At 44.1% G+C, this 27,263-nt stretch overlaps 3 protein-coding genes across 3 annotated transcripts in view; 2 read left to right on the top strand and 1 right to left on the bottom strand. All coding sequences in view use genetic code 11, as the record gives it.

Moving 5' to 3' along the window:
• Positions 1–19,520, bottom strand: part of EGR_09618 (Trichoplein keratin filament-binding protein) — a gene marked incomplete at both ends in the record, with an annotated part of 35,802 nt that extends 16,282 nt beyond the window's left edge. The window contains 16 exons of the mRNA XM_024498867.1: positions 186–449; positions 3,922–4,026; positions 4,753–5,086; positions 6,833–7,277; positions 10,195–10,323; positions 11,850–12,090; positions 13,102–13,318; positions 15,391–15,482; positions 16,574–16,858; positions 17,204–17,285; positions 17,886–18,232; positions 18,611–18,742; positions 18,906–19,034; positions 19,067–19,168; positions 19,205–19,310; positions 19,348–19,520. Of these exons, the coding sequence (XP_024346708.1) occupies positions 186–449; positions 3,922–4,026; positions 4,753–5,086; positions 6,833–7,277; positions 10,195–10,323; positions 11,850–12,090; positions 13,102–13,318; positions 15,391–15,482; positions 16,574–16,858; positions 17,204–17,285; positions 17,886–18,232; positions 18,611–18,742; positions 18,906–19,034; positions 19,067–19,168; positions 19,205–19,310; positions 19,348–19,520 (3,183 nt within the window). The remainder of the gene's footprint in view (positions 1–185; positions 450–3,921; positions 4,027–4,752; positions 5,087–6,832; positions 7,278–10,194; positions 10,324–11,849; positions 12,091–13,101; positions 13,319–15,390; positions 15,483–16,573; positions 16,859–17,203; positions 17,286–17,885; positions 18,233–18,610; positions 18,743–18,905; positions 19,035–19,066; positions 19,169–19,204; positions 19,311–19,347) is intronic.
• Positions 19,521–20,073: 553 nt separating this feature from the next.
• On the top strand, positions 20,074–21,401 carry EGR_09617 (Transcription factor A; the record flags this gene model as incomplete). Its single annotated transcript, XM_024498866.1, has 5 exons — positions 20,074–20,108; positions 20,153–20,414; positions 20,838–20,921; positions 21,000–21,080; positions 21,219–21,401. The coding sequence occupies 5 exons, from the start codon at positions 20,074–20,076 to the stop codon at positions 21,399–21,401; spliced, it is 645 nt and encodes a 214-aa protein (XP_024346707.1).
• A 3,283-nt stretch (positions 21,402–24,684) lies between these two features.
• Positions 24,685–27,263, top strand: EGR_09616 (hypothetical protein; the record flags this gene model as incomplete). The annotated part of the gene is made up of 4 exons (XM_024498865.1): positions 24,685–24,754; positions 25,318–25,538; positions 26,058–26,135; positions 26,325–27,263. The coding sequence occupies 4 exons, from the start codon at positions 24,685–24,687 to the stop codon at positions 27,261–27,263; spliced, it is 1,308 nt and encodes a 435-aa protein (XP_024346706.1).

The following is a 27,263-nucleotide window of genomic DNA, read 5'->3' as shown; positions in this document are numbered from 1 at the left end:
AGACGATTCACCAGTGTCTACCTTCCTAAGCCGCCTGCATGACAAATGAACTTCCTCCAAAATGTCATGGCAAAAGGACTTTCAAGACGCAATTTTTTCTACATCTTAGATTACCGTCCAGACTCGATCTGCGGGAGCACAAGGTGTGATGGTCTAGTTTTGCATTCAAAGCCGCAGTAACTCACCGGTAAGTGAGCATAAGCAACATTGGTGATGCCAATATCGAGGGTTGAGTCGGGATAGGGGTGGGTGGGGTAGGCGAGCTGTAGACGACCCAACGATTGTTTCCACATGGATTGTCGCATAAGGGTGATCCTGGCACAGAGTCCACAGCCCTGGAAGAGATCCATCACATGCTCCCGTGAGGTGATCTCCTGATCTCCGATCTTCACCACTCGATCACCCAACATGATCTGACCGGACCGGTAAGCTATGCTTCCAGGCTCGATCTGCGGGAGTACAAAAACAACCGCACGTAGAATAATTTGGTGTTCGTGTTGCATCTACAATCAAGTTTTTCAGCTATTTCCCGTTTCGGCTACCACATGAAGCAAATTTTTTTATCACCAAGGTGATTTTCACGCCTTGTTTACCTCTTCGTCGCCGCGAAACAGTGAAGAAGTTTAATACCGAGATCAAAATATATCATAAAAGCTGCTACAAATATGACATTCCTCGGTGCTGTGAACAGACAATTATTTAATTCAAAAAATTACTTTTTGTTTGCATTATTATTCAATCCACCGGAAAAAGTGCTCACTCACATCACTGATGTGACATCTTGACACTTTCGCTACCCGAGCCTTAGAGCTAAGCCAAGATGTTCCATTGTTCTACCGTGACGAATAAAATAATATTATTTCGCTTTTTTCTTTCCAGCCCAAACTATTTTCCTTCCAATTTAGTGGGTTTTATGTGTGTGAACTGCGGGGTGTCACATATGTGTGACGTCAAAAGTGAAATTGCTAATCACTCATCACCTGGAAACAAGCAATAAAATCAAACGAAACGATCGGTCATCCGGAAACAATATTTGCATGTGTGTGTTTTTAATCACAGTCAACTTTACTGAAGCTATAAATGAATTTCGGATTCACTTGTGGATGAATTGGCGTGCAGGCATAATAATAAATACAATAGGAAGGGGGGGGGGTGATGAAAACTTGACAAATCTATTTTCCCTAACCATTTTATGATCGAGTTTGGCGACGATGGAAAAATAAAAACAAGAAACTATTTTCTGCCACTGCCGAGGCGCCAAAATGTGGGTGCTTTCTGACCGAGGCGTTCGTGCATTCAATGCCCAAAGAGGCGAGGGGAGTTATTTCCATTGAAGTACTTTCTGCAAGCCTTCGTTTCTATCAGGATGGCATCCTCATTTGTCCTGGGGTGCACACAGAAATAATTCGAGAAAAACAGGGAGAGAGAGAGAGAAAGAGAAAGGAGGTGAATGGAAAATGTCGGTAGTGAGGGCGAGAGCGGGACGGAAATGAGAGACAGAGAGAGAGAGATGTGGGGTGGGGATGTAAAACGCCAAGTGCGATTTCGTAAAGGTTAAATGAGTCACTGAGGTGTGCCAACTTGGCATTTACATTGCTCGAAGCATTTCCCTCTAACACTTTCCTTCTCTACTAGATTTCCGAAATTGTGCCATTCACTCATTCATTCAATCATTCAATTATGCACTCCCTCTCTCTCCCTCCCTGATTGCATGCCTGACAAACATTACCCACTCACCCATTTATTCACCTTCCATCCTCTTCCGGCTCCAGCCATCACCACCGCCGTTAGACCTACTCGGTAAAGCATGGAGAGATTTTCCTGATGCCTTACACACTTAAAACGCAATAAACGGGCAGAGAGGGAAAGGCGTAGGAACATAACTTATGGGGAGTATGTCTGTAGGACACACACGTGGTTGATTTTGTGTAAAGTACCAGGCAAATCCGAGGTCGGTGCTCTCACAACCTCTTTTCTACGAACGAGGCAATTTCCTCAAGAGGAATAAATCTTCAGTTTCAAAATTGATTTAACCCCTAAATCATGATCTATCAATCGTGAGGAGGACCCGGAGTCAAAGCAACAAAAAAGTCTTTCATTTTCGCCCAAGGAGGAACAGGATAAGCACAGAAGTTTCAAAGCAACGCAGAGTTTACAAAAACTGCGGTGATTCAAAAATTCAGGGACTGGGGGTAACTAAACCCAATTCCCATCAATTGGTAAATGGGAGAAGAGGTTAAAGACAATCCTCCCATTAACAGTCACATTACCCGTTTGTGACTTGTCTGGAATGCCTCCAGTATCCAGCAGAAGAGCGGTATATTCGTAGTTCCTATAAGCGTTTCACTAGAGGGCACTAGTTGGTAGTGGAGGTGAGGCGTCAGCAGGGGAAGGCCATGCGGTTACTGATTTCAAAATTCCCAAGAGCATTTCCTTCTTAAAAATAGCGATGACAGGGTTGGAACAATGCATAGAGGGACTCAATACCCAAAATGGGACGCGCAGTCTTGACTTACGAACCACCGACCTTCCGCCCATCCCACTGCGGATTTTGAGTTAATTAATGGACGTGATGGCCTCGATACCCCTTTCAATGAGTCACAAATACGACTTAACGGTGTCTCATTCTTTATTCTTTAATAACGCTCACGGATTCCAACGCAGATTTAGTCTAAGAGGGCTCTCTTGCCTGGATGGATAACCTAATGAATGCTTCACCCTACACAGACATCACCATTGCTTGATGTATCAAACTATTAATAACGCTGTTAAAATTCCTCTCGCCCCCTCGGGTGCGCTAATGACGCTACGAGGTGCGAATGAGTGATGCCAACACTTCATCCGAGCTAATATTAATGGCCTCCGATTAATGTCGACAGAGGTCGGGCATACGTATCATTGTCAGGTCAAGTGCCTCGATAATTTATCTGCCCCAGGGGCCGGATGTGTCCTAGGGGGCACAGGAATGACTCAGGGAAGGTCAGAGAGGGGAGAAAGCCTCAATTTTGTCTGATGGGAGGAGGACGCAGAATGAGAGAGAGAGAGCAAGCCTATTTCGTAAATAAGTAATGCTGCCTCTGGGTGTGACCACCATGGCACCGCCCAGAGAAGTGGATTTATAGAGCTCAAGGCGCGTACCAGATACATGATTTCTGTTGAGAAAGTAGAAATCATTCGGAGAGAATGACTTATGGTCCTCTATGGGTGCTGATCCACCCAGACACGCAAAATCACGCGCTTAGTTTGTGCGGAAGGAGAGTCAGGAGGGAGGTGGGATTTAGGAAAGAGGATGAGGAGGCGGAGGCGGAGGAAGGATGACTCATTTCCCGCTTGTTCCGAAGACCGCTCCCTCTATCTTGTGTGTTTGTGTGTGACGCGTCGGTTCCCTCACCCTAAGTGACTCATGCTATCACAAGCGCAGTCAAAATAGAGGGCAAGAGAAAGAGCTGACAACTGCTCAACATGAGGATGCTAATCATTCGGCCCGATCACCAAGACATCCGGCCCCCCCCCCCCACCCACCCCACTCTCACGTACCGCCCGGCCTTACCGCCAGGGCTATCGCCATCACCGCCGCATTCCAAGATGAAAAGACGATTTGCGATTGCTGCTCAGCTGTTGATAGTTGAATCATGTGTGTATGTCAACTTGTAATTATGCAAATTATCTCTCACTGCCATCCCAACTTCCAATGTTGAGGCTGAACGCTATCACCCGTCAACCACATACAGACATGCCCAGTTGATATATCCTGTTTAGACGGCAGACACGAGTCTAGATGGTGGTGCTTGGTCTGAGAAAGTGTAAACAGTCTTTGAGAGCGCCCGTGGTAGTGCTGTCTACATGCCGTGCCTTTAACCTGCTAACGAAGAAACATTCCACCAAGTGGTACAGTACGGTAGAGGAAAGTAAACAGCTCACCTCGCTGATGTACACCTCCGTGAAATTTTGTTGAACCTCACTGGGCCGATAGCACAGGGTTAGCCCGAACTTATCAGAGGCCGATTGTTTCTGCAGGATCACCTCCTAAAAGAATCGCGATGAGATGATGCAGTCACAACTATAAGCACAACTATATTAACGTTCATTTTAACTCCAAGAAAAAGTTGGAAAGGCGATTAAAACAGCCAATCTGTCAGTTATTCGCAGAAAATTGACCTCTTTATAAACTATTTCTAACGTAACTGAGTGAAAAAATGTCCCAATTCACTGCTGGCGGCAATTTCAAATGCCGAGGAGTAAAATTGTTGGTGTTGGGTGGATGCTGCTACGCCCTAACTACCACCCATCAATCTAAAACCTTTTTTGGCCGACCAACGAGGTGTTAAGTTCAGATGCCATACTTTCATCATTTTATGCTTTTATGAGATTTATGCTGATGTTTTCCTTCCTCACTACCAGCAGTCACAGAGCCATTAATTTCAGTAGCTTTGTAATACAAAGATCTTCGTTAAGACGAAATGCACACATCCACCAGGACGTTGGTACCTCCGCTTCACACAGTTGCGAATTAGCAGAATCGCTACTCCGATTAATCATAGGGCTCCCTTACCTCAACGAGGCAGTCGTGCTGGCTGCATGGCTAAAAACTTGGTCACCCTTTTTTGCACCAACTGTCTACACGACTGTGACCTTTCCGATTTACTTACTCATTCTCTGTCTGTCTAGCTGATGTTTTGGGAAACGTTCCTGGTGGGCTACAAAATTAGGCTACATTTCCTAAGACTAATTCGATTTGTAAAAATCACATACAAAGCATTTCTCGGTAACATATTCTCCGGTAGGCAGGTTGCCAGAAGCGAAGGAAGAGGAGGCGGGATTTTCGGGAAAATTTGCGTAGACAGAATCGATTGGTTGTGCGAAGACATAAGGGTGACAGAAGGATGGTAGGACACCATTTGTACTACAGGGATACTGTTTGAGGATGTAGTCCAGGCATCCCACCTCATCAACACCGAAGACAGCATCATCGACATCCTCGGCATTTCCCTCCTCTTCGTCTTCTTCCTCCAAGCCATCTTCATCCTCCACTCCGTCTCCAGCCCCAGAGACGCCAAGTAGGTAGTCTGCTGGATACTTTCCCGGCCTAGGGGGGAGCAAATTAGGGGGTGGTTTGTTGTGCCATATGCATGGCAGGCATGACAACATCTTGATTAGTCCAGGATGCGTATTTGCACACTCACACCCAGTGACCTTTACCTACTCTGTATCTCACGCAATGTGCGCAAAACCCTAAGGTGTCAGAAAGAAGGGTTATCATGGGAGGCATTTGCGCAATGCAATGCAGCAGCACAACGCAATGCCACTGGTTGCTGGCATTGGGTGTGTTCACCGCCCCCTTCCCCCCGCATCCACTACCGTATAGGCGATTCTCCCGGCACACACAAATGCAAAATCCGGCCTGCTGTCTGTCTTAGCAATAACAGCCATAGTCATAGTTTCACGGCTGTAAAGAGAGCCAACGTTTTTATTTAGCCTAGCAGCGCTTCGTGCTAAAGAGTTGGAACAACATTCCGGAATAGGTATAAATTAGCTCTCCCTCTCTCTCCGCTTGATTGGCGGAGATTTGAAAGGATCAATTACTTACAAATCATGCATCCTGCTACAAAAGAGGGACAGTAGAGGACGACATTGATGGTTCAACTCTGCTAAATCAAAAGAAATAGATGTGCTTTAACTGTACCACGGGATGGGGAGAGGGGGAGGGCGAGATATGGTAAATACACAAAGTATAGTAGACACTCACAAACGGCCGCTTGCATTAGATTAACCGATTAAAAACAAGGCAACAGTGAATGTGGAGTGCCTACTTTCTCCGCATGTAGGTAAAACCGCAATGTACCGTAGCAAGGAGGCTTTTTTGACAGTGCAATGCATCAAGCAACTGTGAAGCTAATCTGGAATGGCGTGGCCAACCGCTTGGAAGTGGGGATAAATCTTAACATCTATGTTTACATTTGCAAAAGCTGATGGAGAGGTCAGGTGACTCATATGGTGTTTCAGAGGCCATTTCTGGTGAATTATTGGTTCTTCATCCATGTCTACTAGCCTGACCAATAATTATCGGGGATGATCGGGAGGACTTTATAATCCATGACACCATCCACGACCATCAGTGGATTATTTCGAAATTGAAGCCTACTACTTCAGTTGAGAGCATTAACATAGAATTGTGGATACAGGTCTCAGCTTATTTTTACTTGCTGTTAAAAAACAGGGGGATAATGAGACACAAACCTGGGTTTGAGACCGTTTAAGGTAACTGGAAAAAAACCCAGTCGCAAGAGGGAAATGAATCTATGCTTAGGCATTACATAAATGTTAAACACATGGGTGAGTAGAAAAAAAAGGAAGGCAGTACCGTTCCCTTTATAGCTGTTGATCTAGTTGAGGAATTTTGACTCCCAAGGGTATATCTAAACCACATCCAACATAACTCTCACTTCTATGCGCAAAAAACAGGGCTTCAGTCTACACAGTCAAATCTAAGGTGTCGTTGATACAGGGCTAAGATGACACGAGATGTGGAAGTCAGGACAAAGACTTCGATACATAATTTCGCAACATGGCAAACAAAATCCGGCCGAATCCAATCCCCATCTGAGGCACACTGGAACTGTGAAAATCAAGGCTGGAATGGCAGTGAGTAAAAGTGAAGTGGAAGGAAGCATCGAACAGTCACCTATTCAAATCTACAATTTAGCTCAATGGGATCACAGGTGGAGTCTGGAAGGGTTAACACAATGCCTCAACGTAGAAAAGTTTCAGAAGACTACGAATTAACCCTCATTGAGCTCAAGGACAGAAAGTGAGAAACTTGCTAGCCACATACATGCCATAGGAAGCAGATTCACCGAGCAGAGCCATCCGCGCCTCCTGTTGGGCAAATGAGGCCGCCGCAATCGCCAATGATGCGGCCATTTCGCCTGCGCTGAAGACGGTCTGAACTGCAACGGAACGTGTGGCGCCGCTGCTGCTACAAACACCTCCTCCACCACCGACGCCGCGTCGGGTCGAGAGGACACTGCTCAACTCGCTATTGGAGTCGCCGGCTCCGCCCGGTCCACTACCGCTACTACACAGCCCTCCGCCTCCGCCCACCAGTGGGGTGGGGAAAACGGAAGGAGAGGTGGTGGATGAGGGTTGGGGACGTCGCATCACCTCCACTACAATGACGGGGTCGGGAGCTCGCTGAAAGACTTCCATAGCTTCCTCGTGGCTGCAATTCTGAACATCCTCACCATTCACCTGTGAGGTAGTAGGGGTGGGGAGAAAGTCTACATTAAATGGAGTTATTATTAATAGTCTTCGATGACCTTGAAGAGGACAAACTTCAGAGCTACTGACGGTGGGTTTGGATAAATTGCTGACAAGGAGCTAGCAATCAGTTTTAACAAATTTTTAAAGCATCCTCTTAAAACGCTTCATATACCCACAAGAAGTGTATTTTAAAAAATATGCCACCTTTATCAGTTAGTGATTTGTAGTGGGTGGTCTTGAACTTTCTGAAAGAACGTTGCAGAGATCCTCCTTAAAATCACACGTTTACTTTGTCAACTACAACTTTATTTCCTTTTTAGACAAGATTCCACTGCTTCAAGACAAAAGCAAATTCAATTTAAGAAGTACAATTGAAATCTATTTATTTCTTCACAAAAGCACTCGTCGATTTACATCAGAACTGTTGGACTCGAAACCGCGGCGTATGGCCTTGCCTGACTTTCCAGCCACAAAATGTGCAACACGTGTTTATCAGTCACTTATGCAAGCCAGTTTTACTGGGCTGTGCTGCAAACACATCATTTGGGCTTAAACAATGAAGTGGGTAATATTCTAGGTCTGAGAGGAGAGTCATTTGAATTGGTCAAACAATTGACTGACAGCCGGATGAAATGCACGGAGTGCTGTGGTGCTCGATCGCCCACTGGGACCCTGGCGGTAACTATGCTATCACCCAAAAAAATTTCGCTTCTTTTTTTCTAATTTACGTGTCTCCAGAGGAAGGAGTGATTTAATGTATGAGTCATAGGGAGAGAGCCAGTGGGGTGGGCAGGGGGGGAGGGGAGGGGAGAGAGGGGAGCATAAATATCCATTTGTTCTTTGTTGCAGTAATTTATGCTAACAACTCCAATTTCATTTCAGAGGAAATTAATGGAAATTCCCAAGAGATCACTGCTGAGACTCCGGAATTTAGGCGTTAATTCTCTCCCACATTTGATGATCAAAGGAAAACAAATTTTTAAACAAGCTTCTTAGGCCTAACCCTCAGGAAATGATGAAATAATTCACCCCAATGTTATGTGCCGAGTCCTTGAAAATGACCAATCGTCGATTGTATTCAATCTAGTGGATCATCGTTTATCTCCAACCTGGCACATTTTGAAATATTTCAAAATAGTTTTAGCTGAAATTAAACAAGTCCAGACATTTGACGGATCCGGAAAGTTCTTCGACCAGCGCATTCATGGCCTATCAGTCAAATGACCGGAAAGACTCATTTTTTTAAAAAAAATGGCACTCATAAACAGCAAAAAGATTAGACGTCCCCGTCAATCTATCAACTAGGAGACGTAATTCACGATTGAACTCATGTATGTTAATGATGGATCAGAAGCCATTCCATTCCTAAATTCAATTTTTGACTGAATGGGGTCTCATTAGCCTCTACCATCAAGCAACTTCCAAAATGTCACCTTTTTTTCAGCCTTAACATCTTTGAAAACCGATATCGTTGTTGGTGCCTCCAAAAAGCAATTGAAGGAATCCTAACTGATTCCACGCACAGGGGAAAAGGGTGACGTGGGGAACACTTCGAAAGGAATAAAGTACCTTTCCCTTAGTTACGCCTGCAGCTGATTGGGTTATAATATAAGTTATGTTTTTGGTTTCAGCCTCCTTCACTGCGGGGAAATAATTCACCTGTCGCTATCTAAACTACCTCCCAGATGATTAATTCCTCCTCTTGAATGCTTGAATGCATCCCCTTCCCCGCCTTTCCTGCCACCGAGGTTGTGATGGAGGGGAAGGGGCGGAGGCAAAGGAGCATACGGACCGCGATGAACGTGAAAATGCCTGACTCATTCACTCATCCATCCATTCATATGCGAAAACACAGAAGCACATTCAGTCCTGATGCAATGCCGCTTCTATAACCCGACATCTTCTTCCACCTGGTGATTACATCCAATCGAAATGCTATCATTGGCATCATGAGGGATGGTAGGTGGGCTGCCCTACACTTGTTTGCAGGTGTTACCCAGGATGGGATGGTGGAGTGGGAAATGGGAGAAAAGGTGAGGGGGTGAACGTGCATGACCTTTTTCGGTAACTCTGGAGTCTGCACTTTTTTGCCAGACACCTCTCCACGAGTGATTGACAGGTGTAAATAACCCAACACGTAGAGGTTGTGTTAACTAAGGGAACGCTGATGTGTAAACAAAAACAGGGAGTGGACAAGTCATGGGGAAATGCGCCAGTATTCACTTTTAAAAACCCTGACTGGAGAAAGATGACGATGTCCCTCCCGTAGGAGGAATACTTCTTCTGTTACCGAGGGAAAAAAGAAAGCGAAGTGCAAATGGATCCTGATCCAACTTTTTGACCACCAACCAAGCCCCTGCGGATCCGAGAGGTGGTAGTCAGTACAATAAATGATTTATGACCAGCTTTCATACTGATTCCCGGGTCATGCATTTATGCACGAATGAGGAAGGTGTGCATACTCGAGTACTTATAAAGCCATCACGTGGACGTGAGTGTAGAGGACTGAGGAACTATGGAGGTGCTCCTGGGATGAGAAATGACCCAAAATGGTTTATTTACTAATCCAGAGTGAGGAAAATGAAGGAGGCCGTTAAAATGTGTAGACCAGAATGTTTGAGTAAGGAAAAAAGTTCTTACCAACTATGAATGATTGCCTTTCCGGCCTGAAAAGCGGGAACAAAGCCTCATTTTTTGTATGTACAGTCCTGACCTTATTGGGCGAAAAGGAATTGAGGAAAGGTGTTAAGCGCTCGCAAAGGTGCTGCTGCGGTAGAGCAGATTAATTTGGCATAAAGTGGCGGATCCTCGGGCCCACTCACCTTTTTTTTTTGCCAAGGAAGCGTTCAGCATTTGCACAACAAATCACAATTTTAAATTTATTTGCCTCTTTGAATGCGAAATGAGCCAAGTGTGCTTGAATACTTAATTTACCTCGGAGTAGTCCCTCCTCCCCCAACTGCTGATGACAGGTTATGACAGTTTGTGAGCGCAGCACGCATACCTCCACCAAATTTTGGGCATAATTTAGTGCATTCTCCAGCCAGCAAGGAAAGCCACTTTCTGCCGAGAATTATTAAAATTAAGAAAGTCATTTTTATGCAGAGAAACGATCCTTCGCCTGGAGAACATAGCATAATCTGCATCACCACCACCACCTTTTCCATTGACCTACAGAAAAGTAATTAGATGGGAAGTCTAAACGTAGATCGGATTGATGGAAAATGCATTTTGTACGTCGCTTTCGGGATTTATTGAAATTGAAACAAAAAGCACGGATTTTAATCACTAGGACAAAGTGACGATTTGCCTTGTCTTACCTAAGCGCACTCACCTACATTTATGTCTCCCTACCCGAAGAAACTCCTACTGCCGCTTTCAAAGTGATTACGAGGAAATATTACGCACCTAAGAGTGGTAGAAATCTACACTGGTGGAGGGCTCCAGGATCACAATCGTCACCCGTGCTTCCAGTAGCTTGCCTTTAAGTGTGTGGTCGATTATGTCCAGTCGGCACGTTTGTTTGCTGCCTTAGGGGTTGTGAAAGCGCCGTAACAATATTTCGCGTCGACTCCTCCTCTTTCTTGTGCGAGTGCGGGCAAGAGCGCACATGTCCGCTAGCGCTGACTCACATACACACACACACACAAACACTTTCCTCCCGGAGTGAAGTGATAAATGAACACACAAGCACAAGCATACTTATCCACGTACCCACACACGCAGAACTAGAGATAGAGAACTAGGGGATCACGGCATTCGAGAATCCCAGGCTTTCAATCGCATCTTACTTAGTCGAAGTCAGAGAGACAATGACCAATCAGCTCGAATTCAGTTGATAGGCAACAGAGCGGGGATTTCCCATGACGATTGTACTCGCAATACATTCTGGTAAGTAATGATGCTTTTCAAAGGGCACAAAAGCGCTTGGTCACGTCATCTTCAAGCCTTTCATCAACTGTTACTTAAAATAAGGTGAGTGACTGACAATGGGACAAAATGAAGTGTATCTCCTGGTTTCCATGGTCTACTTGGTGATACAACAAAAGCTTCATAACATAGGTCTTCTGAACAAAAAAAAGGGGATTGCGTTCTCCGCGAAAAATGGATGAATCACTAGTTTCGATGCGCCATTGTAGACGCCAGGCCGCATATTTTTAGTGTAGCGCGATAGCGTTATAAACAGACCCAGGGCAAGAGAAAGGGTGGTGAGACCACAAAATAGCACATCCCCTACCCCAGTACGAAGGCCAGAAGCAAGTGTTTGGCGGTGACGGCGGCCACCCACCCTTGCAGCTAGAAAAATTGGGCGTTTTTTTAGGAGGCAGCAATCTTGGCTTCTTCTGAGGAGGTTTTCTGCCTTCTCAGTAGAAGAAACACTGCCAACTGCCAAAGGTGTGGCAAACAACAAAAAAAAAAGCGAGAGGGAGTAACCAACACGTCATGCGGTCGTCAAACTTGGAGACCTTCAACCTAAACCCTAAGCTGTCATCAAAAATCTCAAAACGAAATAAGCTTTTGAATTGGTTTGAAGTACAAGATATTTTTTGAGGCTGCCTCCAGCAATTTTTGATGAATCATCGGATTACCCAAAGGAGGGAGTGACTTGTTTGCAATCGCAATCATCCAACCGCCGCCCAAGCCCTGGCTGCGCGCCAGTTTAAACTCAATAACGTTGTACTCATCGCCATCGTGGTGATTCCAGTTGGAGGTGACCAGCAAACTCCGAAGACCGCGTCTAGAACAATGGTGCGCCACAACTGTGCATGTGGAGGGGGCGGAAGAGGGGAGGGGTAGGTGTCGAAGCTCAACAATGAGCATGACTGACACCTCCAGATGCAAATGAGGCCCCACTTGTTACTCACTCATCATCAGGCATTCAGACTAGGTGATGATAATCTCATCTACCGTCAGAATCTTTAAACCGGTGTGGTGCAATTTTGGATCACAACGCCTCGACTTGTAATTGTTTTTTCATGATCACTGAAAAAAGATTGCAGCAGCAACACCAGCAGATGTGTGCACACATGTAAAGGAGCGCGGTTGACTTTGGCCCACATGGGTGACAGTCCTCCTCTTTTCCTTCCGATTTTTCAAATTTTGAACTAATTTAGTGGTTTCGCTCGCCAAGGAAAAATACATCATGTGCTACGATTTTCAGAGCGTCGCCAACACTGCTGGCAATGCGGCTTTAACGGCAGCCCATTGCTGCAAAATTTCTCTTTTTGGTGGAACCACTACATTCACAGACAGGTGATTTAAATTTGCACAAGGAGACGTCTTTGGAACTTTGCCAGCAGTCAATTAAGATCTGTAGCCCTGCATTTGGGTGGCCTCATTTTAAACAGCAAAATGATAGATTTGTGTAGCATTGCTTGGTGGGTTTTGAAAAAAAAATCGCTTGAAATATACCACGAGAAGAAGAAATGAATGGGAACCAGCAAACACCAGCAACAACAACGAATGGGTCCAGTGAATCCCAAATATCGACTTTGTAGCCAAAAAAAAGAGGAAAACCGACCAAAATGACAAACCTTGAGAATAATAAAATCCATATTTCCTGTCCTTTACTGGTTTGTAATTATCCACTCGAGTGGGACATCATCCGGGTGAGGCCAACACAGCGAAGCACAGCACAGTACAGTTTACAAGTAGTGATTCTCGCAAATGAACGACGTCTACTGCACAATAAAATGATGCTGCTGCTGGTGATGATGACGCTGCTGCTGATGATGCTGGTGACTATATTGAGAGTGTGGGTGGGGGCCGGTGTGGTGGGGGCTATGAGAGTGGATGGGTGACCAGATGCTTGATTTGCGCGCTAGTGCGCACACCACGTACTCGCCACATGCCCGCCTGCCCGCCGCCCTTGCATGCACGCACGCACTGCATGGACGAGCCAATGGCCTGCGGGCTTGGTGCGGACGTGCATCCTGTGTGTGTGTGTATGTGCATGCGAAACAGGTGCGCGAAAGCACCCTCGAGCGCCTCCAAAGCAGACGCTTTCACTGTTTCTGCGGCAGCACAGCCGTCAGCAGCAGCAACATCACCGCCAATGCTGTAGCGGTGGTGGGGTCGTAGCAAAAGCAATTGATTCAAAGCACAACCGGTGATTCAGTGACTAAACCGTCTCTCGGCCGAGATCGTTTGCGATTTGGTGCGTGTTTGTGCTAACAAGAAAACATGAGGTGTTCTTGGTTAGCAACATACCAATTGAAGCCTAACTTGACTAGGTCTCGAATACCTCGTCCTGTTGGCGGTAGGCAAAGCTGAGCGCTTGCAAATCTGTAAACTTTTTGAAAAAGTCGAACTTTCGAGGGGTAAATCGCATCAGAATGGTTCATTTACACGCATCTTCACGTTAGGGGCATGCGACCAGGTTCATCTACGCTGCCTTGTTAGATCTTCAGAGGTGACTTAGACTGATATCAGGAGAAAGGGAATCCATTCAGCTGTCGGAAGCGCCAGAGACGCACGCCACCTAGATACCTCACTTCCACCGAGACACGAAAAGTAGGGGATTTCAGGCAGCCTTGTAAAGTTAAACTTGATGATAAAGATTTACGTAGAGTCCGAAGTATTCATTTAATGGACTCATCGAATCGAAATTTTGGATGACGTTTGTTTGATGTGTAGACGTAACGACACTACCACCGCCCCCGCCGTAATTCGTGATTAGCATGGGATCCTGCCAAGAGCGCACCGCCCGCGCTACTCGTTACTTAGTTCCTTTGCCGCTTGATAGGAAGCCCACTTCCGGACATCAAAAATGACTCCTACATGCAGTCATTGGGATTAATCCAAACTTTATTATTCCTCTTTCTTTCCCTCAAACTATCCAGCCAACATTTATGCAACTTTATCTAGTCTCCTTCATCTTTTGGATCTCGTTCATCCATCCACTTGGCAGTGATTCTTGACGCTGACTTACTACTTGGATAAACACTCCTTTCTTGTTTATAAGTGGAGGTTCCTGCCAGTTAATGGTGATTTTAATGGGTAAAATTTAGTCTCAAATGAGAGAATTTGTTTAAAAGGCAAAAATATTTAACGATAGTACCTAAGTTGTTTGCGTCCAAGTCTACACTCTTCCTTGCGATCAAATAGAACCCCTTTGATTGACAAGCATTTCCCACTTTAAAGCAGTTGACTTCGAAGACCAATTACGAATGCCTTTATAATGCTAGAGACTAAAGTCGTACGCAAGTCATAACCATGTCAGGGCAAGGTAATGGCATAGTGACGTGAATATAAATGAGGTGCAAGCGGTATGTCGCAGCGCTCCGCGTTTCCCCGAATGCGCAACGCTCCAAGGGCCTGGGAGGCGGTGGACATGGACGAAGCGTCGTGCCGCCGCAGTGAAATGAGAAGCCCGCGCGGTTAAATGCGCAATTAAAACAAGAAGTTGTTTTGTTACATTCCCTTGAAAGATCTTCAGGGAAATAGTTCAAAATGCGGCATAAGTCACCTTCGATTTAAAAATGCATTAGAAGTCTACTGGTGGTTATTTGCATCAGCACTACATTATTCCCATAAAAGGCTCTTAATTTTTCTTTTGAAATATCGTATGATAAGTTCATCCAACGACTCACTTTACCTACCTTCTCAGGGATATCTGCAAATCGCATCTGCCCACCCACAACCAAGCTTCATCATGTTGGGCTTGCAAATCTTTTTTGATGCTTCCAAGAACCAAGCTAGCTGCTGCTCAGGTGAGGAAACTCGATAAATGACTTGCGTTGCCCAGGTAACAATGCACAAGAAATTAAAGTAGGATGCTTGATGACAATTAGGATGAATCATTGTGACAAAATTATCACTTCCTCCTATCAGACATCATGCATGGGCCCTGGTTAAGAGGGCTTGGACACTTTCTGTTAATAGCGTGTGAAAATTTCTTTTAGATCCTCGGGTTGCAGCGAAAAAGTTGTACTAATAAGATTACAGTACAACGTTCATTTTCATGGTTAACCATACTTTAAAAGAGGAATTATAAATTGAAAGCCAATCCGGCCTTCTGTGATTCGAAAACCATGCCGATGACATGAGGCTTTGAGAAAAGACAGTGCATATTTGTCCTCTCGAGCTCTCTAGTCTCTGCAGAATCTACTACCATCTAGATGAAATTACCAGATGTTGCATCTTTCAGGCGTCCAGGCCTTCCGAATGCTAAGCTCAACCCTTCTGTCTTGCTGGCATGCCTTGTTATGGTCTTCAGAGCTCTAAAATGCTGAAAAATGTGGGGATTGGAATCAACTTAACTGCAGAACTGATTATTTTTAGCTGATTAGTAAGCCAACAGGTCACAGAGGAAGGATGTCAACCGCTGATGGTAGAAGCTGAGGGTTCGGAATAGAATCAAACTTTGGCCAACATCCAATTGTGGGATCGCCACAATGACCACTAATAGAGACACAAGGTTGAATGAATACAAACCACTCCTACCAAAAACATGATAGCCTTCTTGGTCTCATTTTTTGGCAATTTTTGTGGAGCATGTTCGCTGGGAGCATTGACCAACCTTTGGCACCATCTTTTAGTCCTTCTATGAATTTCTATAGTAGCATGTCGATTAATGCCTTGAGGAGCAAGTCATGAATGTTTCATAGAGTCTTGCTATTCTTGTTATAAATACACATTTTGACTAGAGTGAAAGAAGGCAAGGACTCCAGTGAAACGCATAAACTTAAACTTGTCCAATATAAGCCAAATGGAGTACAATAAAACGGAATCGTCGAGTCTAACGTGATCAATTCACTTTTTAGTGGGATAACATTGGCAACCAAATTCTCCTTCCGCGATGGCAAACGCTTTCAAAATCCGAATCCATTTTTGTGCAATTAAAATAACTTTTAAATGAAGTGCCCTTTGGTGACTTGATTCATCTCAGGCAAAACCGATCAGTTCGACAACCAATGAGCCAATGAAATGGAAGCGATATCGGACCAAAGCCCCATTGGTCCAATGTTGGAGAATAAACTCATCCCATGAAACCACCACAATCGAAAGAATTTATTTCTTGAGCACTTAAAATTTTGTTGCATCACATCTGCAAGTAAACAAATCCTCACTATGACGGAAGTGCAGTGATAGCAAGCACGTCAGAAAGGATAGGTGGCAAGTTTAAAGTGGCAAGTTTTAAAGCCCCTCAGCCTGATACTATCCAGAGATCAGCCTTATCAAATGTACAGAATCATTTATTAATAGTCATAAAAAGGTGGCAGAAATCGTGACCTCACAGTCACTACCACAGTTGGGTCTTGTGTTGGTTACCTGTAAAAGGCGCTTTACTGAATCCCATTCCAGAAGCTACCTTCTTCAGTTCATCTACGGAGATGTTTAGTTTTTCGGCCTCCTTCCTCAGCGTCTCCTCGAAGACAGCTTCAGCATGGCTGCTACGGCTGTTGGCCTCCTCGGTTTTTACTAACTTATCACAGTCCTTGTCATTGCTCTGCTCCATCTGAAATGGAGGTTTCCACTGCAACTCGGCTGCGTTGATTTCACGCTTCAGAGCCTCGTGACGCTCTGCTCGTGCCAATTTCATCTGTTTTAGGGCTTGTAAGCGACTGTCGACGCGGTCTTGACACATGGAGAGCACCTAGGTCAAGAAAGTGCTCGTTGCGCTACATTATCAAACTATTCGATCTGACGCATTGCTGCTTAAAACTCCACTAGATAGCTGCTTTAGACTCTATGATTCAGTGAGCAAATAAAATAAGTACGCACTCATAATATACCAACGCAACAATTTGTTGTTGCTTATTATTCAAAAATGCCCTAATAATTAGGGCAATTTCCTAACACAAGGATAATAGCAAAGAAGGAGACTTCAGAAAATTTAATTTGACGCCTAAGTTTTCAGCCGGCGGAGGCAAAAATGACGAAAACCAGGATGGTTAGCAAGGTAGATATTATCGGAGAAAAGTGTTATTAAATCGCATACGTCATTGAGAAGTCTCTCACGAGCCTCTTCCTGGCATTTCCACTTCTGCTCCCTCCTTTTCGCCAATTCCGCTGCCTCAGAACTGCATTTGCGAGAAAATTAAAGAGCATTATCTTCAATTAGGTGAATGGCAAAGACCCTAGAGATTTTGCCCTTCTAAAACTGGAAAAGAAGTGACTTGTATCCCGTTTTCTGGAGGACAAGGTTAGGGAAAAGCGATCGCCTACAAGTGGCGAATTCAAAACTAAAACACCTTTTCTGCAAGTGAAAGGGACAAATGGATCAACGATTTGTGACAACACGTAAAGAGTTGAAAGACCGAAGGATTCCATCTCATAAATGATTTTCTCCACTCTGCCTCACAGGTTCCGATAAATCAAGGAACAACAAGCTTGTGTGGACTACTGTTAGTGGTGCCGGCACGACAAACAATTCGTGTCTCAATCAGCTTAGCCATCTCCCAATAGGGACGACAGGCAACAATAGCGATGCCTGCTTGCCAGAACAGTGTGTGACGATGGTTGTGGCTTTCTGTGAACCAAGTCAGACATCTATAGAATACCACGAGCACAGAATGGTGCGGTGTGAATTGACGAGCGTATCAAAGATACCCCATTTAAAGGTAATTTTGCAGAGAAGAGACATTGCATAAGACACGACATTAATGGTCGGTGGAACTTACGCTAGCATGTCGTCCATATCCCTTTCCCGTCGCGCTTCATGGCGTAAATCTTCTTCAAGCATTTCCTTAACAACATTGATACGACTTCTCGGCCCTTCCCCCTCCGCTTTCCCCTCCTCCTCACCCTCAAAGGCGAGCAGGCGATCAATCCAGGCCAAATCAGTGGTGATTTCTGTTTGCACCTGACGAGAACGTCGAATCAGTGCTGCAGTGTGTTGTCGCAGAAGTACCTTCTCGAAGCGTCGCTGACGTCGTGTCTCATCGGTCTCCAGCCTCTCCGTTGCTAGCCTTTGAAGAAGCTTTTGATCCTCCAAAGCCTCCTTTTCTATTCTTTCTAATTCTTCAGTCTAGGAAAAGAGCAGAAACCGAGATGAAACGAAGAATTTGATATTACTCCCACTACCTATGCTTAAATTTCCTCAACTTCTGTGGTCCTACAATAAAATTACTGTTACCGGGAAGCGTTTAACATTAAACCATTCAATCGAGATTTTAAATGCATCTAAATAAGGTAAACTTGTAAAAATAGAAGAAGAATTGAAAAAATCAACTTTTGAGAGCAAACACCCCCTTAAGGAGCTTATAAATCTGGGTATTGGGAACACAAATTTCACAATTTTAGCGAGTTCCTTCAATTTCAGTGAGTTTTTCAACAGTTTTCTGTGAATCACATTACTGTTATCAAACAATTTGAGAGGCAAATTATATCAGTGTAAAACGAATACTTCTCTTTCAAACTGCTTCAGTTCATCCAGCTTCCGTTGCAATGCAACATCGCGTTGACGCCCATCGGATCTGTGGCTGTCATAAACCACAGTTTTTGATTCGACTGCGCCAGAAGCCTCACCGTCACTCATCTAAGATAATTCACACCATGTATTTTAAGGAAAAGGCACAATTTCAAGCTATTTTACAAACAATCATCAAATTCAGCGTTACTTTTTTTAAATGCATAAAGTTGTGACAGGCAACGGACTGGAAAAACAATTTTGTCCAAAAATATCTGTTAAAACGAGTTACTTTAATACAGGTTTCAAAGTACCAATCACGCACCGCATTTTCACTTTGCCCATTCATTGAGTCTAGTTTCTCAGCCATTCCATTGTGCAAACTGGTAACAAGTGATCGTTTAGTGGAGAATTGTTCATTCTGAACATTTTAATAAGAACGAATAGAAATACTTCGGATGCGGTACATTCATTTTTATGCAGCACTTCATCAATCTGGTTCCTCAGGCATGAGTACGCACAGTCCCTTGTCCTTGGTGACTGATTTATAGCTTTCTTGATAAGATGATATTCAATTCACCGGGAGGTTACCTCATAAAAGTCGGCCTCTTTCCGCAGTAAAGATCTAAGTTTGCTTTTTCTGGCCTCCAAATTACTTAAAACGGTCTCCTTATCAGGTAGTAGGTAGGCCATCATGCTAGATATTACTAATGGTGTGAGGAATCACGCTATACCTATTATTAAAGGAAGTTTCGGAGGTCCACCGCTTCTCCTGGCGTGCTCTAACATCAGAATCCTGAAAGAACCTTTTATTTTCTATCTGTTCGCATTGTTTTTTGGCCTCAGCCATCTTTTGCCGATGCATAACAGCTTCGTAAATGTTCTTAGTTCGAACATTCGGCATCATCCTCATAAATTTAAAATAGTGCTTGATGAGTCGCTATGCTCTACAATGCACAAACAAATACTACAACAAGCGTGAATTTAACACAAATTATCATGTTAAAATCACTAGAAAGTAAAAAGGATTGAATTAGCAACAAGAGAAACAAAAAATATTGATTAGCTTTCGGCATAACTGTGGGAAGAAATTGGAGTAAACTTGGCTCAAATTAGTAGCGTCAAACTGTAAAAACAACTTGCAGTGTCCTAAATGAAGCACTTTTGCACATTACAAAACCAATAGACTTAATTAAACCAAGTGAAAATCATAGAAGCTAAGTAAATATCATAGGAAAATTGGAAAGTTACACCAGAGTTAGCAGTGGTGTAGTTCCATTATTTTGGTATACATACCACTTTGTTTATAGGGCAAATCTAATGAAATAATAGGTTACAGTATAACGATGCAGCGGAAAACCTAACTCACAGTCTATTGCTAAATGAGTTGGTTATTAACTACCTTTGTTTAACATAACATATTCCTCGGGAGAATTTTCAAAAGGCGTTCTTTGTTAGTGATGGAGAAGCTGGTTTGTGAGTTTTCCGTTCTAAGGTTTGTGACTCTTTACCTAACCACATTCCTACATTACTTCGTAGGCTTGGTAATCCCCTTAGATGCTGTGGTCGTTTCGTAGCCGTTGAATCTCGCAAACTACCTGCTTTCTCTGCATATGTTAAAGCATATTTTAACGACGTGAAGAGTAAAAATCCCATAATGAAAACAACGGAAATTATGAAGAAGCTTAGCGAGATGTATAAGGCTGCTTCCCCTGCTGATTTGGCTAAGTTGACACTAAATGCGCCTATAACGAAAACGAAGACTGACGAGGAGAAATTGGAGGATCGGAAAAAGCTATTGGTGCTCATTTTGGTTACATGTTTTTAAAAATGTTCGGTTTTTGTATTGTTATAACTGAAATGTTAAATAAGAAGCATATTTGATGCAAACATGCGTACTTTAAATAGTTGTGTTTCTTGACTATTGTATCGTTTTACTAGTGTAGCTTTTGCATTAGGATCATGCTTTTAAATCGGCGTTTAGTTGATTCTTATAACCTTACATGTATTTGGATTTTTATGGTTTGAAACTACCGTCCATTGTCTGCAAACCTTCCTTCTTTCGCATTTTTGTGAAGAAGTAGGAATTTGTAATTGTAGGCGGCATGCTTACTCAGAATTCCTTTCAATTAGCCGCATTGTGTATTTACGCCCCAGCATAATCCTTTTTAATGTGCTTAGAAAATGTCTGTGTTACTAACTTTGTGTTTTGCCACTTTTGCAGTTTGCTAGAAAACATGGCTTGCCAAAACCTCTGCCAACTACAGGATACAAGGTGTATATTTGTGAACAGCTCTCTGGTAACAAGGTAGTTATGTCCAGTGCCCTGTTTCCTCTCTTTAACGTGATTTAATTGCCGTGTGAATTTTAAACTTGGTTTGAGCAGGGATCAAGCCTGCAAAGCATGACTTCAAAGCTCTCTGCTGTCTCGAAATCCTGGAGCGATCTCTCAGAGCTCAACAAGGAGGTGAGTCCTATTTTTGCATTGGGAGCCAGCCCCTGTTGTGGCATACTGTTAACGTGAAGCTTAGTTCTACGTCAGGTCGATTTTCTCACACAGTTAAAAACTTATTAAATGGCATTTTGTTGCCACCTTACTCTTCAGGCCTACATTAGCCGAGCATTGGAGAATAGGTTGGCCCATTTGCGTAACCTAAAAACCTGGTCTGAGGAAAATGGTATTCAGTTTTCCAAACGCAGTTCTGTCCTTGCCAGTCGTTTCTACGCCAAGCATCATGGGAAGGATACCACTGGCAAGTCCGCCTCCATCAAATCTCCCCCGAAATAACCGGTGAAGGTCCCATTTTTGTATGCATGTATACATAAAATAAATCGTTTTAACAATTTCGCTGGTGCACTATGCAGTTACTGGTAGATTGAGATTAAGTTACCGAAAATATTATAGCAGTAAATTACTAGTGTCGACGGTCAAAGAAGCCGATCTTCATGGTTATTGTCCAGTTCTTAGATGGCTTTACTGGTCTCTTACGTACATTGCTAACCTTAGCTGTCGCCTAAAACTGGCTTACATGCGCACTTTACGGGTGGATTTTGTCTGTGAATCCACACAGATTTAGAATGCTGCATTCATGCATTACTTGTTTCTTCATGCACCAAGGGCATTGCGAAGTGAACCGAAGCTTTTGAATTTATACCTGAAAAGAACAAATTTTAAGGGGCTGAGAATGAGTTCATCTTTCAGCTTGATTTCTTGCAGCTTTTCCGCACTTACCCCGGGACTTAAGCGTTTTGCTAGGTAGCCTTTTGAATTTGCAAGTGTTAATGGGTGATTTTGTTCAAAGTTTCCACAGAAAGACTCGTCTCTTGCGCCCAGATTAGACGTCCAGGTTCAGGTAGGTGTTCCGAGTTCTAAGTCAGTATTCACAAAAGTGACTACCAAGGCTGCATGGCTTCGAGCGCGCCATCATGATCGGGACTGCCGATAATGCGCGTACGTACGTTTGGGCGTCTTCGGAACATCTGTAGAGTTCAAGTGCCTTGCTTGAATTGCACGTTTGGTACTTGAAGTGTTCTGTAGACAACTGACTTGGTTCAGAAGGAGCTTCCTCCACCATCACACGCTAATCGGGCACACAGGCACTGCCATTGTTGCCTGTCGTCCTGATTAATGATGTCCGGGCTGATTGAGGCACAACCTGTGCGCTGATTACTGGTATAGGAGAAGGGCACACTTGGCACCTCCTACTATTTGTAGCATTGTCATCGTTAACTCTCATTGTAAAATATCATTTAAATTTTAAGCCAAACTTTGACATAAACGTTTTGCCACTTTTACCATTGAATTCTCGTTTAATCAGATGTAATCATTTTGTCATTTCTTTTATATCTGATGCTAGATAGAAAGAGTACTAAGCCACAGAGTATGCCACCCCAAATATTGGGGTGCATGTGTACGAATGGTGCGGTATCTCATCTACCAGGATGTTTTCTTTCCAGCATATGTTTCACTAATAAAACCCAAAAAAGCTGCTTGATCCCAATTTTATCCCATGGCTGATTATTATGAAGTGGATTTACCTCTTAAAGGAAGGTTTTTTTTTTGCTGTCGTAGAAGCAGTAGATTCATATTTATTTAAGTAAGTGTTCTGTATGCATTTACGTCATCGGTGTAGGTTAGATCCTCCTGAGAAAACCTCAACCCTGGCCTAATGGAGTATCTTTAGCCATTTAAAGCACCGAGAATCCTGTGTTTGAAGGCCCTACAGGCGCCGAATCCGCTTGCCTTACTCCTCCTCACAATCCTCGTGATTGCTACAACTAGCGTTTGCGAGCACCGCGCTTGACGCATATGCATCTTCTAGTTTGCACAGAAGTTGTTTGCGTTTGCCATTATCTCCTCAAAACTCGCTACTTGGGTAATGCAATCGAAGTGTAGATTTTCACGCTATATCGGCTTCAGTCAAGGGTACGCAGTTACACGGTCTTTCTCCAATCTCATGCCTTTTAAGCCACGTCTGATTGGCAATTTCTGGCTCAACTACCATAACGCTTCGGTATTGCATTATGAACAATTAGAGGCCACAATGATGAGGCGCTAAGGCTTGGCTGTAGTGCTCTAGTCCATGCCGATCTTCGACCGAGGAGGTGATTATACGCGCTTGTAGTAGTAAACTTGGACAATAATTCCTTCTAGCATCTTTTTGGCCAACGAACCAGAGGGGATGCTGTTGGTAGGAGTCATTATGCGGATTATGATTTCGAATAGCTCGTAAGACACTCTCAAGTGTCCTATTTGGGGGAATTTTACCACATCATTTCACAGAGCAGTCAATCCATCCATACCCAACTGATCATGTGAGCCTTCAGGGTTTAGGAGTGTTCCTCCCTCTCAAACACTATGATCCATTTCAACACACCTGAGCGCGCATTGACCACGTCAAGTGGATCAAGGTATGAGCAGATCGACAAGGTAAATTCTGAGACAAAGGTTTATCACTTTTGTTGCATCCAGTGGTACTACTTACACAAATAAGTAGTAAAGGCATATATTGAGATAAGCATTCCCGATGGCTGTTTGAGCACCCATGATACAAAGTTTGAGGGGGGGGGACAGCATATACCCCAATTTACTGATTGGTGAGGATAACCGGGCTTTACACACCGTGTGTTAGTCACATCAGGTAAAATGATCAGCTCGTGGAAGCTCAACGCCGCGTTGAAGTCAAGCCAAAGCAACCTGGAGAAGCGATAAGTCCAGCCATCCAACGCGCCTCTACTCCCTTCCTTCACCCGAAGTGCGATTGAAGGCGAAGAAAGAGGAACGCATGTTTAGAAGCTGCCTATGTTGCACCAAATCTCTGTTTGAATAGAATTTAAATGCTCCGCAGCCTATCCAATGTAATTCATGCTTTTAAAATCTGATTTTAAAATCAGGTAATTGTTATTTCACAAGGAGACTTTAAGATCGTATCGAGGATTTGAAATACTCCCGCATTCAAAACCTCATTTGTCCACTGGGCAGCTGTCGTGGACTATTGGTTTAGGCGACACTTCATCATCGTGACCAGCCTTCCATCTTTGAACGTTTACAGTTCTGATGGCATTATTTCATCTTCCAGTGTAGAATCCAGTGTTCCCTTCTCTCCCAAGCTGCGCTGAGAAGTAAATATTGCAACGGAGAGAAGAGAGAAGGGAATGTGAATTTTTATTTCGTACAGGCTATCTGACAGAATTGTTTGTGTGTGCGATGTCCGCCATCACCACCACTAGAAGGTGTCTCTGCACAAGCAAGGTCGACATCAGTAGTCGGCAAAATCTGCGGCCACGCACAGCATTACCTCTCAAAACACAGATGGATGATGGATTTCAGCAAAATGAATTTCCCACTCGAAAGTCACTTTTATCCACTTTACCAATCCCACCTAGTCGTTTGATTTCGCGCCCTTACCGAACCGAGGGATTGGATGGGTACTAAGCCCTCTCATCTTCTAGAGCACAATTTTAATGGGAAATGCAGAGGATGTCAAGAAAATGATCTTGCTCCTAATCTTATCAGTGGGTTGGGCCTAAAGGATTTAGTTTGGGTAATGTTAATGTCACAGCTGGTGTCAATGACCGATGGGAGGACACTTCATCCTACCTCCTCCAATCTACCTCCACTGGCAGACGTTGAGCTTCAAAGTAAGCATTAAGTCTCTGGAGAGAGGGGCTAGTGGGGTGTTAGCAGAAGTAAAATAAACAGAAAGCTGGACCACAATTTCGTGATCCTTGCACTTGGTAGCATTGTCCTCCGCCCTCTCCACGTGGTCGCTCTCCTCTCCTGCGTCTGCCATTCCAACGTAGTTGATATTTCTTGAGAAGTCATGCTTCGATTTTCCTTGAAGATGAGGAAGCATTTAATCGGAACGCCAATGAGGTCCCTTGTCGATTCTGGTTGATTTGGACTGGCTTACTCTTTTTTAATTACACCACGAAGGTGAACCTGTTCTGTACTCCCCAAGGAGCCTCGGTGTTCCACAGCGAAGCTGTTTTGTATACCAATCACATTTCGTAGGGCACATTCGTCATGAATAGAGGTTAACCTGGTTTCACAGAGCAATGGTTCCATCTTCATTCCATCCCACCGCCATTTCAATTCTGCCTAGTCGTCTATTTGCCCTATTGTAAGCTTTAGCTGAAGGTAAATTTCCCAAAAATGGATCATATCTGATGTTGCCTGGGTTAATAGTTATGCCTTATATTAGAACACGAGATCACGACGATTGCGAGTAGTGGACTTGGTTTTGGTACAGTAGCCATTCTTCTGTCTACGCCAGGCGTGCCCTCCAATTATGATGCCGTGTTGCATAGCAAACGACTTGGATGTCTTCATCCATTCAAACTAGACTCGTCCACCACTGACATCAACCTAGAGCTGGAGTCCTTCCTGAAGAAACCACATGATGATCCATTTTCAATAGGGCTAGTAGGCGTTTGAAAGATGAAGGATAGTCGAAATCCCTCAGCACTTTGTAGCAATCGAAACCCACAACAACGGAAAGTGCTGTAATATGGTGGGCTAAAAGTTCATTTTCCTCCGCTTTAAGCACCACCCGGGCGCGTTGTCCACTTTCTTCGCTGTATCGGTTTTGGTCATTTGTCGGAGCTGCCGAGGCCATTAAATTGAGGCGAAATCCTGGTGAGCTGTGAAATACTGCTAACTTGGAATTTGGCATTTGGAAGAGCATCCCAACAAGGACGCTGTGGACGAAATGCCAACAACACTAACACCTGCTTCAAATCACGTCTTGCAGGAGGTAACCTTAGGATGTCCACAGAGGAAGCACCTGAAAAATCAATGATTTGACGTGACCTGACATACTTGGGGGCAACTAGAGCTGACGTGATTATTCAAATCGACCAATCGTGATGCGACAAGGTAGAACATGACACAATCTGACGGGACTTGACCTCACGGGGTGGTGTGGTGGTAACCTTATTCAAGTTGCACATCAGAGCGCTCATCTTGCAAGTCCTTTCTTCAATTGTGGTACCGCACCGCTCGTTCAGCACATCATGCGGAGTGAGTCTGACACTATAGTGATCGTATAAGTGAATATCCTCTTTGATAAGGCCATTCATTCGTTGATTAATCAGTCATTCCATTAATTAATAACTCACCAACTTTCCTCAGTGGCTTTGTACTTCAACTTAACCATAAAATCCTCCAGAATATACTTATTCTACTTTGTCACTTATATTTGCGCTTTAGATGGAGGAACGAAGCAGAAGAAGCCGAATTGAAAAAGGCATTTCAGAGATTCCAATGGAACTGGGTCTGAAAATTTGCAAGCACCTTAACGCCACCGATTTGGTGAATTTGTGTGAAGCAGTTCCAAGGTGGAAGTGGGTACTCAATACCTCGCCATTCTCCCACGTTGTATGCGAGAGCATAGAAGATTGGAAATGGCTTGATAGGCACCTCTGTCAGCTGCTTTTCGGTGGAGACGCCGAGATTGCCTGGACTAATGCCACTTTAGCAACGGTGTATCGCAATCAGCAAGATGCCATTTTTCAAAGACTGTCTCGTACAGAATTCCCTGAGCATACACAGAGGCCTGTTAGTTGTTTGTTCCTCACATCAACTTCTGACGTGAGTCGGCTGCGAGACGATGTAAAACAGTACCATTGCAATTTGCAAGTGGTAAATACCGGCCCCCCAACTCGCATCCTCTTCGATGTGGTCAGTGACGCAACACACTTTAAACATGATTGGAATGGCTTTTCACACGTCTCAGGCGAAAGCTGTCTGCAAAAGTTGCAGGACATTACAGGATCAGGAACGGAAGTGGGCAAACGAAGGCGTCTGACAGACTACGACTGTGTAATCCTAGATGTTGATTACGGGGATACTATTCAATTGCATGCAGACATGGATGACCTCTTGAGTGGCATGACCCCGCGCCAAACACTCATCACGACTGGGTCGTTGCTCCACATCAAGGGTCTCGTGAGCAACCTCGATTGCATGGAGGAGATGTTTTGGAGCTTAGGTGGGCTTGAATTCTCTCTCCTTTCCCAAATCTCCGCTAACTGGCGAATTTGGTGCAATCAGCACCAAAATCACTTTGCCATTGATTTCGTGGAGGTAATGCGGTGGGCCTGTCTCGATGTCTTCTCGAGACAAGGTGGCAAAACATTGCACTGCTGA

This window comes from Echinococcus granulosus (assembly GCF_000524195.1).
Source record: "Echinococcus granulosus chromosome Unknown EG_S00157, whole genome shotgun sequence".
NCBI classification, from domain to species: Eukaryota; Metazoa; Platyhelminthes; class Cestoda; order Cyclophyllidea; family Taeniidae; genus Echinococcus; species Echinococcus granulosus.
Note: the sequence above shows the minus strand (reverse complement) of the source record. Positions and strands in the feature narration are given on the sequence as shown.